Raw genomic sequence first — 16,115 nt, 5'->3', positions numbered from 1 at the left:
AGAGGTTCCCATTTCTTTTCTCCTGCCACTCTCAATTTAAAACATTCTGTTAAGGATCCTGGCCAGGGAACCCAACAAAATGCATATGCTGACTCTTCTTGATTCACCTTTGGTCTCGAATCTACATATATGTTTAATGCTTGTCTAACCCAATCCTCATCAGATCCAAATTTCGGCCACCAGACCGAGGAACCTTTAATAGGTTGTTTCGACCAAAGGAGACAATATTGAACCATCTTTTTCTTGTTTTTGTCCCGATATCTATTACTATCCCAATTTTCAAACATTCTCCCCAAAGGGCTGTCAAGGGGTACTCCCAGGAATTGTCCTGAATTTTCAGACGAGCCCTTAGATTTTGATCCTCCCATTTTCCCACCTAGATCTGTTTATCGTTGCTGAGGACCCTCTCGCTCTGGACCCTACTCCCTTCCTCTCAGACGCCTCGTCGGAGGTGCTGTCCCTCCTTCGGTTACCGCTGAGGTTTTCCTGGGGTCGACCCCTCTCTTCTCGGCACTTCGTCGGAGGTGCTGTCCCTCCTTCGGTTACCGCCGAGGTTTCCCTGGGGTCTATCCTAGAGTCCCGCGACAGGGTCCTCACACAACGACAAAAGATCTATACTTAATCTATTCCGTTAGGTTTTTATCCAAACAGGTGTATCCCGTTACACCTGTTACCCAATCCCCACACCACAATCGTAAGTCGTCACTTACCGGTGCCTTCCCGGGGATTGAACCGTCACCCTTCTCCTCTCCGTCTTGTCGTGTCACCCTGTCCGGATACCGCTCGCTCAAGCCGCCCGAAGCGACGAGCAAGGGACTAGGAGCCGCTGAACTCAGCGGGGTGCACCGCCTCCGATGTCCCTCTTCTCGCCTCCCCTCACGGCCGGGGTGTAGATCCCGGACGAGGCCCCATTTGTCAGAAATAAAACTTCTCACACATGAGTCTCTTTAAAACTGATGACACGACAAGCTTTATTTACAAGTCTGCAGAGTTGGACTCAACTGGTTTCTCACCAGTTAAGCCCCGATACATACAGTGCATTGATTTTTATACCTTTATTATTTGCCCTTCCCCTTCTTATTAATACTGTTTTAATTGGTTAGTATTACAAAAACATTCTAAGTATAACTGCATTATTAATGATCACGTTCGTTACGTACGCTGTGAACTCTACATTCACTGAATTCTGTTTCTCACACTTCTTATCAATCCTTTGTCTCCTGCATGTCTCTCACTATGACCATGAAAAGATAGGTTTAAAAAAAACATATTCAGCAGCTCCTTCTGTCCTTGACTGCTAGTAAACTCTCTGTCCGTTCTGGCTTCCCTGTTTCTGATGAATCATCACATTTTAACTTAAGTCTTTTTAACCTAAATTCTCTATATCACAGGCCGGGCCGAGAGGCGGGTTCTCCTCCGTCTTCTCGGGGAGGGGATTCTCAAACCCCCCCCCTTAATTAATCCCTTGCGAGGCTCAGGCGCCACCTGAGTGTTTCCCTAATGTAACAAACTTACCGGCGAAGTCCTGGACCCTGGAAACAAATCGCGCGCCTCTTCTCGGATCGCCCCGAGGTCCAAATTTACTGAAATCAGTGAATAATTAAATCCGCTTTCGCTCCACGTCGTGGATGTTGTTCCGCTCCACTTGGCGGATGCGCGGTGGCCGGGACGTCTCTTCAACAGGCCGAAGGGGGACCGTAGGGATAGGCTGAACAGTGGGATCCTTCCCAGCCACATCACAGCGATACTGTTGCTGGACGGGGGCTTGGAGACCGGCCGGCTCTCCAGGGCAACTTGTCAGCTTTCCCTCGGCCCGCTCCCGACCCACCAGCGGCGGCAATGGAAGGGTCGGGAGCAGGTTTCCTTTAGCGAGGGATCCTTGTGGGGGATGGCGTTGCGATGTCCTCTGGAGGACCTCTAATCACGTCGCCCCATGTCTAACTGCCTGGCATCCCGAGTGGGGGGGGGGGGGGGGGATCACAACCCGTAAAACGTGATCCTTTCCAACATTCCCGGGCAACGCAGGGTCTATCTCCCTCGTCTTTCAAACCTGCCGCCCCGCACTGTATCAATTCAATCATTGATTTCGGGTCATTTTCCCCTCGATTGGTTCGCCAGGGAATGACGCGCAACATCACAAAGGTGGCGAGGAGATCAAAATGTAGCAAAGAAAGCCGCCTCGCTATTATGTGTTCACTGCGACTCACTCACCAGGCAGGAATCCTCAGCACGTTGGGGCAGCCGGGGGGGGGGATTTCTTTTAAAAGCAAACTTTCGCCCCTCCCATTAAAAAAAAACTTTTAACGTCCTGGCCACCCCGTTTAAATCCTACCTCTCGGTCTTTGGCTGCTGTCGGCGGCCGGTGACTGGGAGCGCTTGGGCCGGGAGACCGAGGCGAATGCAGCGGGCTCGCCGACGAGTCGGAGAAGCGCGACAAGGGGGATGGGAAGGAGCCGGGAAAAAAAAGGGGATTGGAAGTATCGCGAAGCGTGCACTGAGAAAGCGTCCGCGCCCGGGGCCAGCGCTGTGGATCTGGCGGGGGTTCAGACCGAGCTTCCCTCCCCTTGGGTTTTTTTTGTTGCCGCAGAAGACGGGAGGTAAGGTGATTGAAAAGAACTGGCCCGGGGTGGGAATAATGCATACCTTTTGGATTGACAAAATTAAAAGCCCCCCCAAAAAGAGGGAGGTGAAAACAATGCAGGAGGCGAGGGCGTGCTGCGCTCCTGGGCGACGAGGAGAGAGTGTGCGAGCGGGGTTTCAGCATGGGGCTGTGCCGAGACGGTCGCGCCGTGGAGCCGCCTCTTGTCGACAGCAGCAGGAAGCTGGTTGGCTCGAGTGGCCGCGCCAGTGCAGGGGCTCGTTGTCTCGGATTCATTCCCTCGGTTCCGGCCCCTTTTGTCTTCCGCTGCTCTCTGCTTCGGCTCCCATTTTTACCGCGTCTCTCTCTCCGAGCAGAGTGCCGGGCTGGGTGAGTGACTCCGGCCGCCGCTCCGTTCTTTTATCCCCATTTTCTGCTCCCCCTTCCACTCCTTGTCTCTCCCCCCCTTCTATCGATCCGCTCGGTTGTTTTTAATTTAATTTTAATGCAGCCAGAAGATTTGAGTTCGATTCTTTTTTTAAAGGGAGGGGAAAGGGGTCCCTCCGCCTGTATTGGACGCGACGGGCTCGGTGCCGCGTTGGAGCCCGGGCTGCGGCGCCCGCATGGCGGACCGAGTCCTGCCCCAGCCTCCCTCCGCCACCCCTTCCCCGGCTCCAAGGGCAACGATTCGCACCCTCTCAAGGAGTGGGGGGGGGGGGGGAGGATTCATGAAATTTGGGGCAAATTCTAGCAATTCAATCCAGACTTTTAAATTTAAAATTGGAATTTTATTTATCATGTTAAAAATTTCTGCGTTTAAATTTTTTGGGGGGGGAGTAAATTGATTCTGGAGGGCGATACGATGTATTTTGTTTTGCACGGTTGCGTTGGGAAGGGCGAGCCCTTGGATCATGGCCGTGGCGCTGCGACTGCAGCCGGAACTCGGACGCCATTGACTGGGGCAGGCAGGGAGCCACGCATCGGGCTGAGCCTCCGGGGGGCAGCGGCCGAGGGAGGAGGGGGAGGGCGAGGGAGCGAGCTCGTCCGCCTGGTGTTTGGTGCATTGGAAGGGAGGGGGGGGGGTGGTTTTGCAGAGAGCCCGGGCTTGCAGTGCGGCGTCGGGGAAGGGTGGGGAAGGGCGGAGAGCTCGGGGGCAGAGGGAGACGGAGAGAGAGAGAGACGCTTCTCGCCCTTGCCTTTCGTCACCGTCTCTATGTTCCCTCCCCACTTTCCCCGCACCCGAGGAGGTGCTGTCGCTGCCTGGCCCCCGGGAGAGGGGGGCGGCCGCCTCCGGGCTCGCCCGCGGCAGAGCTGCGGCGCCTTCCTTCTCCCCCGACTCGTCCTGCCGCCGCCGGGTCCGCTTCGCGCAGCTCCTGCCCCCCGCGCCCGGGCTCTCCGCAGAGCCGCCGCTCCGAGCCGCTGCCCTCGCCGAGACTGGAGGGAGAAAGAAGGAAAAGGAAGAGGAGGGAGGGAGGGGAGAAGACGTAAGCACTGGGGGTTTGACTAGAGTGTGTGGCATGCGATAGAGACACGCACAGGGGGGACATGGCTGTTGCAGCGCTCCTCCTGTGGTACAGCCTTCATCCTCTTCCTTTCCCATGCAGGTCGTTGGTGAACTGGAAGGTGGGCAGTGTTGCAGCTGAGCATCATGAATGGAGAGGCAGTCATGGCTGAAACGACTGAACTGAGCGATGCAAAAGGTGAGTTCATGGAGGAGAGGCAGCACATGGTCTAAATAGCCCCCCCCATTTGTGTAGTATACACACTCATTTAAAGTTCGATTGGTCAAAACCTCTTGCATTTGTTAATGTACAATAGAGTTGCAACTATTTGATGACGTCAATGCAGAATCGTTACATTCCCCATTATAAAGCTAGTCACAAAATAAATGGCACACTTTGGAAGTCACTCCGATTGTTGGCCGCCCACATTAAGTTTGTGCTTTCCCTCCAGTGGGTAAAGGATTAAAGAAGAGGCAATCAAGGGCTATTTTGTTCATGAAATGCTGGGAGGTGTTTGTATAAATGTTTCATTCTCAACCACTTCATCAGCAAGTTTTGATTTGGTATTTTACATCTAATAGCAGGCGATAGAATTTGATTATTTTGTCATTTTAAAATTCAAATTTGTTTCAACCGAAATCATTTGTTTTGGTTGGATTGGCCATGGATTTCACTCCGTCGATCTTTGGTTCTAAATGCCGCTGCCTGTGTCTTCCGACATCTGCCCGTTGTCACGTGCGTGGAAATAAAAGTTAGAAAAACGTGTTGTCTCATTTGATGCGTCGCCTTTTCAAAACTGCTTTCGTCCCAAGTTAAAGTACACATCAGTAATTGTTCCTGAATGAAACTGTTGCAGAGCCTGATTTGTTTTAAAGCCACGTCTCCATTGCCAAAGCCTATTTTGACGCCACTTTGCTGAGCAAAGATGCCTTGCGTTTCCGGTGAAATGACTTCGAAAAACAACACATGGGTCTATTTGCCTAAAATGGAGCTTCCGCTCTTCAAATGAGGATCTAATGGATCCAACGAGTTGAGATGTGAATTTTCAAGTCTAGTGTTATGGGGTGATGTGGGGTTACCATTCAGCTGAAATCTTGCAATATCCCAGAATAAAGGTAATCGTCTTGGTATTTACTTTTTTTAATATTAATGAATTGCATGCTGGGTTAGACTGAATTCAGGCATGTCATCTTAAAGTTGTGTTGATTCAAAGAAGATTCAATTTTCCTTTTGTCTTTTCAGTCCAAGAGCCAAATCACTAGCTAGTTAATGAACAAATGCAGGTTTGGATCCAGAGGAATAAGTAACGAGAGTTCTTCGTGAACACTTGGTGATTGGATCCAGTTTATTGCCCCTCTCCTGCGCACAGTCCAACATACTCCATCGAGCACCAAGTCTTCGTTCCACTCGCCAGGTGTGGAACTGCCACACAAGTTACTGGTAGCCTTGAAGGCTTTTATAAAATCCCATCTTTTAATGTTATCTAGCTTATGTACAGGAGTTCTGATGTCTTTCATACCAAATCCAGGAGAGGACTTCACAATTTCATTTTTATTTTAAATAAATGGATCCTTTGGCCATGACTGTTTTTCCAGTTGAAATGGGATTGGTAATTTTTTTGATATATGGCTGGTGCATAGAACGTCTCAATCCAGGACACCATCATTTCAATGTCTTTGGCAGAAGTTCATAACTATTCAAAGTCCAGATTTCTAGCCAAGGCGATCACACTTGCTGTTAATGAAATAAATTGTAACCTCTGCTAACTGCATGTTAAATGTGGAAATCGAGGAGTTCCATGCTTTCCTGCTTCGGAATTTTTTTCATCGCCATCTCGCGCGTGGAACTCGTCAGGAAAATGTCCAGGTTTGTTCACTCTGCTCGATGTCGGTCAGTGGGGTCAGAAACTTAGCTACATTCCGTCAGATTTTGAGCATTTCCTCTCAACCCAGTTTAAATCATGGCAGACTGTGGTGGCGTGCCATTTTCTGTTCCTCAGTCAGTATAAGTAAGCAAAATGGTTGCAGGTTCCAGATCTCCTGTAGAGGGCACCATGATGTTTGGAGTCCCAATAAAACTGCCTTTAGTTAGTCTGACCTCAAAGTCAAGCGTGATGAAGAGTAATCTATTTTACCAATGCATTGTGGGTTCTGAATACGATCAGGCACACAAGCCAGTCAGTTTTGTGCTCCAATATTTGGGCAGTAGTTTCATTATTTCTTGCAGGAATTTATTGGAGAACTAAAAGAGAACTTTTAAAAAAAAAAAAAATTGGGATACAAATAACTTTTTGTGGGGGGTGGAGAGACAAAGGACCTGTGTCCGGTAAGTAACAGTGTCTCAATGTTACTCTATTAATGAGGGTGATGTACTTCTGAATTGGAACATGACTAAATTAGCTAGCTAGGATTATCTATGTGTTTATTTGTAGAACTAAAAACTGCCAGACAAGTCACCTGATGTATTAGACTCTGGAAATATTCTCAGATAACGATTTTGGCTTGTTTTGGTTTTGGAGAAGCCCAAAGAAGAATGATGATATCCCAGAGAGATACTCAGAGAATCTCTGAGACCAGTGATTCTTGGAAATAAATTATTCCATTTTTGTGGATTACAGCATTTTGCACAACTGAGTGGGATATAGTTTGGAAATAAATCCTAAGAAAGTTGGATGATCTTGTTACTGAAAACAGGCTGGATTAACTATAGACAATGGATTAAAGCGCAGTAAAAATACAGGTTGTACCTCTCTTATCCGGTGGTCTGGCAACTCCTGTGGTCCGGTACGTTTGAATCTGCCTCTATTAGTACAAACTCCTTACGGACAGCATGAGTCTCGACTGCTGGCGCTGTAAAGGCGTTGCTGCGTTAACCTCCACACTGACTGTGCCGCCCCCCACAGTATTATTTCTTGTTTTAATTTTTGTTTTGTCTCTGATGTGTTTACAGAGGGGGTTCCCTTAGGGATCAATTTCTGTTTTCCGGCATTTTCTGTGGCCAGGTCCCAACGTTGCCAGGTGACAGAGGTACAACCCGTAACTCGGAGAGACTCAGCTGGTCAAAAAGTATGCCTTGTGTAATAAAGATATATAACCAATTAGAGTGCAATAACTTTTTCAAGAATTTTTGTTTTTTAATCAATGTGTTCCTGGTCCAATAGGTATTGGACCATTAATTCCTAACAAGCTATACTTGCAAAACACTATTAGGAACACAAATGAGAAATTGTACGCCACTCTCTGCGTAACAGGATAAATCAGTCTGACGCAATACAACTTGGTTCAAATAAACTAGACAGGAAAGTAGAATGACAGTCAGTGGTGGTAAACAATTATATTTTCCAGAAACTAAAAAAGATGAGTGAATTATAGTTTGGGGCTAATGAAATATTAAAATGAAACTTGAAGAGTGAGACAATATTGGTCTAGCAAGTTTAAATTAAATTGGAGATGAAAGGTATTCGAGGTATAAAGTGACCTATCAAATGAAATCGTGCATTTGATTTTAGAAATGTAGAGGTGAGTTTAATCACTTAGTATATAAAGAATAATGAATTGATATAATCATGGAGGAAACAGTTACAAAAAAAGAGGCTTTTGACTTTGCTTGGGCTGTTGGGGTGTAGAAGGTAAGGAGAACTAAGGCAAGTATTTGAACAGTTTACTGCTTATTGTTCTATGGAGCTGAAGAAAAACTGTCCTTGTTCAAAGATGATTAAATGCAAAGTCATTTACAAATGAGGCATCCAGAGAAATCATGGCCTTGAGAGGGTGAACAGGAAGCTGTTAAATTCTGCTGTCCGAGAGGTTCTGAATACAATAGCCTTCCTTGGCAATCAAAAATGATTTGAGGAGCAGAGTTGAGATGATGGAGGGTTTTTAGGAAGATGAAGATAAAGTTGAGGGTGATTGGCCACAAATATAGGGTAGGAGAGTTGGGAAGTAGTATTAGTGCAAGGTGGTGAATTGGGCCGTGTTTGTTTGGGAGTGGATATGAATCGCAAAAGAATCGGGGAGCTGAACAAAGGGAGTACTGTGTGGGGAAGGTGGCTGTTTTTAAAGACCTTCATTGAGATGTGGGTGCAGACAGAGTGATGAATGGGGCTGGTCCCAAAAAGAATGGATCATGTCATGATCTTGGATTTGAGATAAAAGAAGTGCAAGGGAGACGGTTGTGGAATGGAAAAACTTGGAAGGAATTGAATGCTGCCAGCAATATGAAAGTTGCCTGAATGTTTTCATCAGTAGTCCAGGTAGTTTTTTTTTTAATCCATGCAAAACCAGCAACTCTTGATTTGAAACCTGCACCCTCATCTCTCCTTGGCTTGGGTGTAGCAGAATAAAATTTTTCCAGCTGACTTGGTTGTGAATTCCCAGCCTGAAGCAAATATACGGACAATGTATATTTGAAGTATTGTACATCAAAGGGGGCACTGGTGTGCATTTGGAAATTGACCTTGGCAATCTTAAAAGGGCTCAATCTGAGGAATGAAATGATTGACTGAATAAATAAAGGGGAATGCACTGCACGTGGAAATTAGAACTTGTGTTTGCTGGTGTCTCAGAACCAAACCACTTGTACAAATGGATGATGCTTATCTTGTGGAAGGTTTGGAATTCTTGCACTGAGACCAGTGCTGTGGCTGGGTTTAGTTTTATCATCTGTAATAGGTATTTTGCACAGGACTCCTGTACAAAATGTAATCGGATTTCCCATGGCAAATATAAAATGACTTGAAACTGTTAGCAGAATGGGCCATTGCTTAAAGATTGAACATGTAGATAAGAGCATCCTGGAGAAATGCAGGAAGGTTGATAATCAAGAGCGTTAATTTATCCAGACTTTTAAGAGGCAGTTTCCATTCTTGTGCTTGTGGAAAATGTAAGTTAAAATGTAAACTTTATTGTCACATAATACTGCGTTTAGAATGTAATAGCCTTGAAATTCTTTAACTTTTGTCCACCATAAAGGCAGACAGCATCGCCACACTTTGCCCAAGGCCCCTCACAGACACCTGGAGGTCCCAAGCGGTCGGTCTCCCCTCCAAGTACTGACCAGTCCTGTGCCTGCTTAGCTTCCGAGATCAGACAATCCCAGGCGTGTTGCAGGCTATTAGATGCTGCTGTGTTCGTATTTAAAACAGTGTGGTGTTGTGAAAAAGCACAGATAATGCCTTGGATTGTAAACTCTAGTGATGCTCTTTCCAAACTTCAAGGGAAATATTTTAAAATTAATTTTTATTGAGAGAGCGTTGTCCCCTGGTTGGGACATTAGTAGCATGGGGGTCATTAAATTAACAGCAAGATAAATTGTCCTGTATAATGCTGTTTTGTTGGGAGAGAAACCAGGCTGATACCATTATTGTAATGGGTGGGAGGATAAAATTTGGCTGAAGTGACAGCTGTTTTCCTCCATTTGGTAGTGTCTGGATATCTAAAGTCAACCATTTTGAGTATCTAACAAAGTTGAAATTTCATTTTCATAAACTAGAAACAGGGGGAGTGGGGGGGGTAATAAATCAATGAGTCTTGCAATTTGGTCTTCCCCAATGCCCTGGGATTATAATTTTAACCTTCCACATAACTTTTGGGATGATTCCAGGACACAAGATTGGCTTGATCTTGTACTCTGGTGATCACTGGCTTCCTGTTGTACAGTTTGATGTATAAACAGACCAGCCTTTGGTGCTCCTCTCTTAACTCAAACCATATGTTAGATCTGAAGAGAGTACACCACAATATAGTACAGCCAAAGTGACTTTAAGAGCCTGTTTTAAATTACAACTAGCAAATTTGCTACCTTGCTTGCTTGAAAACCTTGCTGCCCTTATAACACAGCTCAATGGATTTCTGAATATAATATGCCAAAAATTTGAGCTAAGTCTGTTTATTTTAAATGGCGATTGTAGATGTCTTTCAATAACCTCAAGGGAAAACAGGGTTGTCGAGCTCTTACTTCAGTAGTTCGATGAATTGGCCCACATCCTCAATTTACACATAAAACATGAAATTGGGCAGGAAATATGACACTTCTCATAACTCCATCCTCAAAACTAGTTTGTTTTTTTTTGTATCCTGGAGCTTTGCTCTATCTTCGTGCTTTATATTTCCTTGTGCTGTTAGAGGAAGTCATTCACACTATCAAATCCATGCTGACCCATCCCATTCCCTCAGTCTTTGCTGCGGCCTGTTCTCATAACCCCACCAGATGCTATTACGCATCAGACTGCGGGCAAATTTCTGCGCTCGCTTAACCTTCCAGCGAGGGCCTCTAGGGTGTGGGAGGAAACCGGAGCATCCAGAGGGAGCGCCCACGGTTGGAAGGGCAACGTGAAAGCTCCACGCAATAGAAGTCCAAAAATCCCAACCTCTGAAATCCGGACCACCCGAGAATCCAGACTTTTAGAAAATCCTCAAAACTTTCTAAAGTTTTGCGGGCTTTTGTGTTACAAGCCTGCGTTGGCACCAAAGAGGCTCACCAGCAACGAGTGAGCATGTAATCTTAAAACAAATAAATTAATTTGTATTCTGTATTTTACTTTTACAGAGTTCATTTTTAAACATGATTTCAAGCGTTAAAATGTTTTTTTTGGTAATGATTAAAAATTGTTTACATTTTTGTCAAGTGTTGGCTTTATTTTTCTCTAAACTGCTCATTTTGACGCTGTTTTTGATAATGAATAAACTATCAACGTTATCCGGTTCATTGCTTTATTTTTCCATAAATTTGAATTTTAAAAGTATTGCCCAAGAATCTGGAAAATCCAGACCATCCCAATCCCTGAGCACTCCAGATTTTAGGACTTCTGCAGTAGTGGAAGTTAGGATTGAACCCTGGTTGAGAAGCTCCCAAACAGCTTCTGTGCAACAAAGGCCAAACACAGTCTGCTGGAGGTATCCGGTGAGCCGAGAAGCCTCAGTGGTAGCTAAAGAAGGGTTGATGTTTTGTAAGCCAGCCTCAGTAAACTGTTTTGGTTGAAAACATTGACCATTCTTTTCCTCTCACTGACGTTGCTTGATTTGCTGAGTTGCTCCAGCAGATTGCAATCGGCTTCTGATTCCAGCATTTGCAGTCTCCTGCTGCATAACTTATCTTGGTGTGACAGAATCTTGCGATTCATACAAGGGGTTTGCCTGGTGCTCTTTTTCTCCCTTAAGAATGGCCTTCTTCATTCACAAAAGTGGATGGTTGATTTGATATATATATTTATTTTTTATATATTAAATCGGTCTTCCCACGTTTCATTTTGTATGCTTTTTCCAGTGTGTTCTGTGATTCAAGTGCACAGAATAACCCAAGGACATTTGTAAGTTGAGCTATTATCTCTGCAATAATTGATCTCTGCACTGCTCAGTGGAATACTTGACTGCAGTTGGAGTCCTCTGGTTAATCTAACTGCACAGAATGGAAACTTTGAATAAGGTGAGCCTTGTTCACTCTTGATTGTTTCTGGGAAAGTGGTGCAGAGCTTGGGCTGATGTTTCAACAATGTTTGGGGGGGTCTGGTGATTTTTTTTTAATGGCCTGCAGGAAGTGCTATGGCTACTGCTGTCCTTGATCTCTGCAGTGGAGATCCCAGGTTTGGGAGGTACATGGGTGCAAGCTTGATGATCACATCGGTCGTGGAAGGAACAACAGTTTTAGGTTGATGGGTGTGGTACTATTTGAATAAGTTGCTTTGTTCTAGAGAGTATGAAGCACTGAAGGAGGTGAATGGAGTCGTGCTCACCCTCCATATGTTCCATTGCTGCTACCCACAGCCTTGTAAATGGAGCAGCAGTGTGGCTAATGAGGTCGTCAATCATCCAACCTTGTTGTTAATGTGGCCGTGTGTTTTGTGCGGAATCGGATATTTTGGCGCTGGACATTTTGGGGAAAAAAAAACTTTTGTAGCCCTTAGGACATTTTTGCATCCCCAGTTTGGCGCTGGTCCGGTTCCCTGCCTCACTCAGCATCTGCTACTGACAGAAGCCTAGAAACTCCTTCTTTTTCTCCCCCCCCCCCCCCCCCCCCCATCCAGAAAGCCAAACACTTTGGGTTTATTGTTATACTTGAACAATTAATCACTTGGGTTCATCACTATTTAAGCGCTAATTGATTGATATGTGAAATTGATGGGTTTATCTCCGTTTTGAGTGATCTCCGTGCACCTGACAGAAACTGGTGTATTGGATCAATGGCTGTCATTTTAAGTACGAGGCAAAGAGAAATTTGCTCATAAATTTTGAATTTTTCAATAGTTTAATAATTTTGTTGTTTTTAATGAGTGTTTTTAATTTTTTAAATAATTTTAAATTCAATTATATATTCCATTTTATGTAATTAAACTTACAATACATATCATTATAATATACCAAAAGCCCTTGTTTTTGATTGTTTCCCTAAGGAAACAATAATAAATTAAATATATTGCTGTGAGCTGTGGAAAGCCCTTGTTTGCTGGGGGTGCGCTTTTCTGAGGAGTGGGGGGGAAAGAGTTGCTGCAATGCCAGGGGTTCAGACAGAGCAGCGGAGGATGGAGTTGGCCAGCAGAGTGGGGTGGGCGGGCCAAAATATCTGGCGCCAAACTGTCCTAGACCCCTTTATGTGGCAGATCCAGGGTTCTTGTGATCAACAGTGGTTGAACCCATGGGTTACAATAAACCTGCTGAAGACAAATCATTCTGGAACTTTGTGGTGTTTTGTGCATGCAAACTTACCGAGTCCTAATATGAAGTTTCCAACTTTGGATCCTGGAGTAAAGCAAAGCTTGGGTCTTGATTCTCCTTCCACTTGTTTTTCGGTGGACAACCAGAGTAAACACCGCGTTCTTAGACGTTTACGCAGAGCTGCTAAGCAAATATTTCTCTGTTGTCCATCGTGCCTTGAATGCTCAACAATTTCCTTGGTTCAGCTGTTTCTATTCCAGTTAAATGGAAACTTTTGATGCTGGGGTATAACTGCTGGGTTTTTTTTTTTACGTTAGGATCCATGGTTCGTTTCTGTGGAAAAGCATTTTGAGTGGTGATGAAATTACTTGTGAAACTTGCCTTGAGGTGCAGAGGTTAATTTATTCTTTTCCGACAGACTGGCCAAAGGAGGACCTCTTGGGTCTGCTGGACAGCATGAGAAGTATGGTTCCTTCAAACGATATGCTGAAGTTTAAAACGGCAGAGTCGCACATGGACTGGAACAAGGTGACCTTCGCCCATTACACAGCAGAAATGTGTAAGCAGAAGTGGACGGAGATCTCGCATGAAGTAAGAGCCCACGTTGAGCTGTTACACTAAGTATAGTTGGGCATAGTAGATGCAACACCATTATTTTTAGTACAGGTGGTCATTCTAGCAGTCTGTGCTTCAGTTCTGCTCCAGGTTGTTTTGTTAGATTACTTTGGACTTGTTACCATGCAATTGGCAACATGATGAGTACACCTTCTAAAATCACTGTCAATTGGAGAGACACTTACTTGGACTTTAAAAAGATTACAATATTAAGTACAGGGCAGGACTTTCAGCCCTTGATGTTGAGCTGACCTATATACCTACCCAAAAAAGTAAACCCTCTCTACCCCATAACTTTCTGTTTTTCTTTTATTCATGTGTCTGAGTCTCTTAAATGCCCCCAACGTTTCAGCCTCCACCACCATCCCTGGGAAGGCATTCCAGGCACTCCTGTGTATTTTTTAAAAAAAACTCTTACCACTGCTGACTTCCCTAAAATTTCCTCCCTTCACTTTGCAGAGATCTCCTCTGGTTTTTGCTATTCCTGCCCTGGCTGTCCACTTTATACATGTATGTCAGAATCTTGTAGACTTCTATTGAGTCTCGTCTTGTCCTTCTTTACTCCAAAGAGCAAAGTTCCAGCTCTGCTAACCTTACCTCGTAAGACTTCTTTCCCAATTCGGGCAACATCCTGGTAAATCTCTGCACCCTCTCCAGAGCTTCCATTTCTTTCCTATAATGAGGTGACCAGAACTGAACTCAATAGTCTGTGGTCTCACCAGAGATTTGTAGAGTTACAAGATAACCTCTACTTTTTCATCCAATTCTTAATTGTTAAACCACATAATGCCAGACTATTTTTCAGCTCAAGTTTGATATCTGGTAATTAACAAAACACATTGGAGAAGAGCAGGAAATTTGACCCTTTTGGCTATACTACTGGGCCATGTTTTTTTTTGTGCCCCGTTTAATGATCATTTGATACTGTCTGTTTACCTTTTGAATTCAGTATGCATATAGCTTCCTTTGGGAGATTGCTGGGGCAAGACTATACAGTATGTTTATAACCTTCAAGGATCAGTTAATGCTGCCTGCTTAAAGAAGCTTTAATCCTGACTGAGCTGTGACTGTGGAGTTAACACAACCTTGCCTTGTAAGTTTCCTCTGGGTGTTCCAGTTTGATGTGGGGGTTGGCAGGTCATCGTAAATTTGCCATTTGAGTTAGAATCTCAAGGGAGTTGATGGGAACGTCGGGGGAATAGAAAGAGATTGGTATAAGTAGGTGCTGCATGGCAATGGGTCAAAGGGCCTGGTTTTTATGAACGGTTTTGATTTAAATTTGAGAAACCTGCTTTGCATCTTTTAGACAATATTTTGCTAAATTAAAGCATAATTATGGTTTGATGTACACTTTTTAATTGCCTCCAGTCCAAGTATATTTTGAGTCCGGGTAGGTTCACCTGTAAAACTTTTCCTTGGTTATTTAATTTGTTTGTGATAAAGGCTGCAGAATTGCAAAGGAGTGCTGAATTACCAGCAAAGTGAAGGATTTTCAAATAAAACACAGGTAAATCTCTCAACTTTGCTGGGTATTGCCGTCACAACTGAAAAATCTTGCCAAATGCATAATGGTAAATAATACCTACAAGTTCCGAAAGAATTGGGTTAAGGTGCCAGGACAACACGTCAGAAAGCATCATCTATGAAGAGCTTTCTAAAATGTAGCTGCATTCCCTATCTCCAGTTATTGTGGTTCCTTAGAGGGCAGCAGAATTGTCCTATTTAAAAATTCCATAGGATTTGGTAAGTAATAGCGAACTTCCTAAACATTTCCCAGTAAGCAGGTCCATGCACTGGGATGCAATGGAGATTGGGACCTTCTATGTGAAAATTATTTGAGATTTCAATCGAAGTTCTTTATTTTTTTTTCCATTTGACATTGGAACCTCTACTGCTCTCAGGAACTAGCAGTAAAGAGTTTGTTTTACTGTTTTAAATTCCAGGTGAGAAAGTTCCGCACTTTGTCGGAACTGATACTGGATGCACAAGAGAATGTGAAGAATCCTTATAAAGGGAAAAAACTCAAGGTGAGCGTGTAGTCCCAAGAAAATTATCCCGAATTATTGTATTTTAATATTTTTGAAGTTAATGGGATGGTAAAATGAGATGCGCTGTTAATAAAACTGTTCCTTGCACAATCTTGTGATTTTCTTTGAATTGAATGCATTCATGATATTTTAGAGGGAGGTGTGGGATATATATTTATTGTAAGGGTCTTGGTAAACCAAATATAACATTGAATTGGGGTATTGAGGCTTTATCTATATTACATTATTGAATACCGCTACAAACTTGTAATAATTCTGTAATTAGCCGTTTGGTAACAATTTCATTCTGGGCTGATTTCTTCTCATGTGCAAGTCCTCTTGGCTACTGAAAACTTGCAACCTAAAACTGATGACAATAGCAAGAAAGGCCTCACAAATATTTGTTTCTCTGAAACAAATATTCCTATTTCATTTGTTATACTTTTGGGTTGACTAGCTGAATATTGTAGTGGCCTGTGGGCTGAGACACGAACCGGCCCGCAAAATGGTCAACAGCTGCACGGAACTGGAGTTAACACCAGGTATCGCGCCAGGTGACCTCCGCACGGCAGGAAGACGGGGAACTCTGGTAGGAACGCCGGCCAACCCGTGCTCCGATGACGTGGGGCCCCTGATGTCAGCACTAGGGGCCCATATAAGCAGAGCTGACAGTGCAGTAAATCAGTCTTCAACTTTGACTCCTCGTGTGCGTGTCTTCCTTCCACACTCATCGTTGGGTTCGTCA

The 16,115-nt window shown here is 44.4% G+C and overlaps 2 protein-coding genes across 9 annotated transcripts in view; one reads left to right on the top strand and one right to left on the bottom strand.

Moving 5' to 3' along the window:
• Positions 1 to 4,379, bottom strand: part of LOC138746680 (uncharacterized) — an 81,763-nt gene extending 77,384 nt beyond the window's left edge. Inside the window, exon 1 of the mRNA XM_069904969.1 lies at positions 2,333 to 4,379. Within this exon, the coding sequence (XP_069761070.1) occupies positions 3,117 to 4,379 (1,263 nt within the window). The 3' untranslated portion in view covers positions 2,333 to 3,116. The remainder of the gene's footprint in view (positions 1 to 2,332) is intronic.
• Positions 2,347 to 16,115, top strand: part of ubtf (upstream binding transcription factor) — a 49,311-nt gene continuing 35,542 nt past the window's right edge. For 6 of the 8 annotated variants that reach the window (XM_069904730.1, XM_069904729.1, XM_069904727.1 and 3 more), the window contains exons 1-4: positions 2,888 to 2,968; positions 4,183 to 4,278; positions 13,147 to 13,319; positions 15,287 to 15,370. In XM_069904730.1, the coding sequence (XP_069760831.1) occupies positions 4,227 to 4,278; positions 13,147 to 13,319; positions 15,287 to 15,370 (309 nt within the window). In that variant the 5' untranslated portion in view covers positions 2,888 to 2,968; positions 4,183 to 4,226. Of the gene's footprint in view, positions 2,603 to 2,887; positions 2,969 to 4,182; positions 4,279 to 13,146; positions 13,320 to 15,286; positions 15,371 to 16,115 lie in introns of those variants that run through there. The other 2 variants (XM_069904723.1, XM_069904725.1) reach the window with 2 other exon arrangements.

The sequence above is a fragment of the Narcine bancroftii genome, chromosome 12 (assembly GCF_036971445.1).
Source record: "Narcine bancroftii isolate sNarBan1 chromosome 12, sNarBan1.hap1, whole genome shotgun sequence".
Taxonomy (NCBI): Eukaryota; Metazoa; Chordata; class Chondrichthyes; order Torpediniformes; family Narcinidae; genus Narcine; species Narcine bancroftii.
This window is presented reverse-complemented; position numbering and strand designations above follow the sequence as displayed.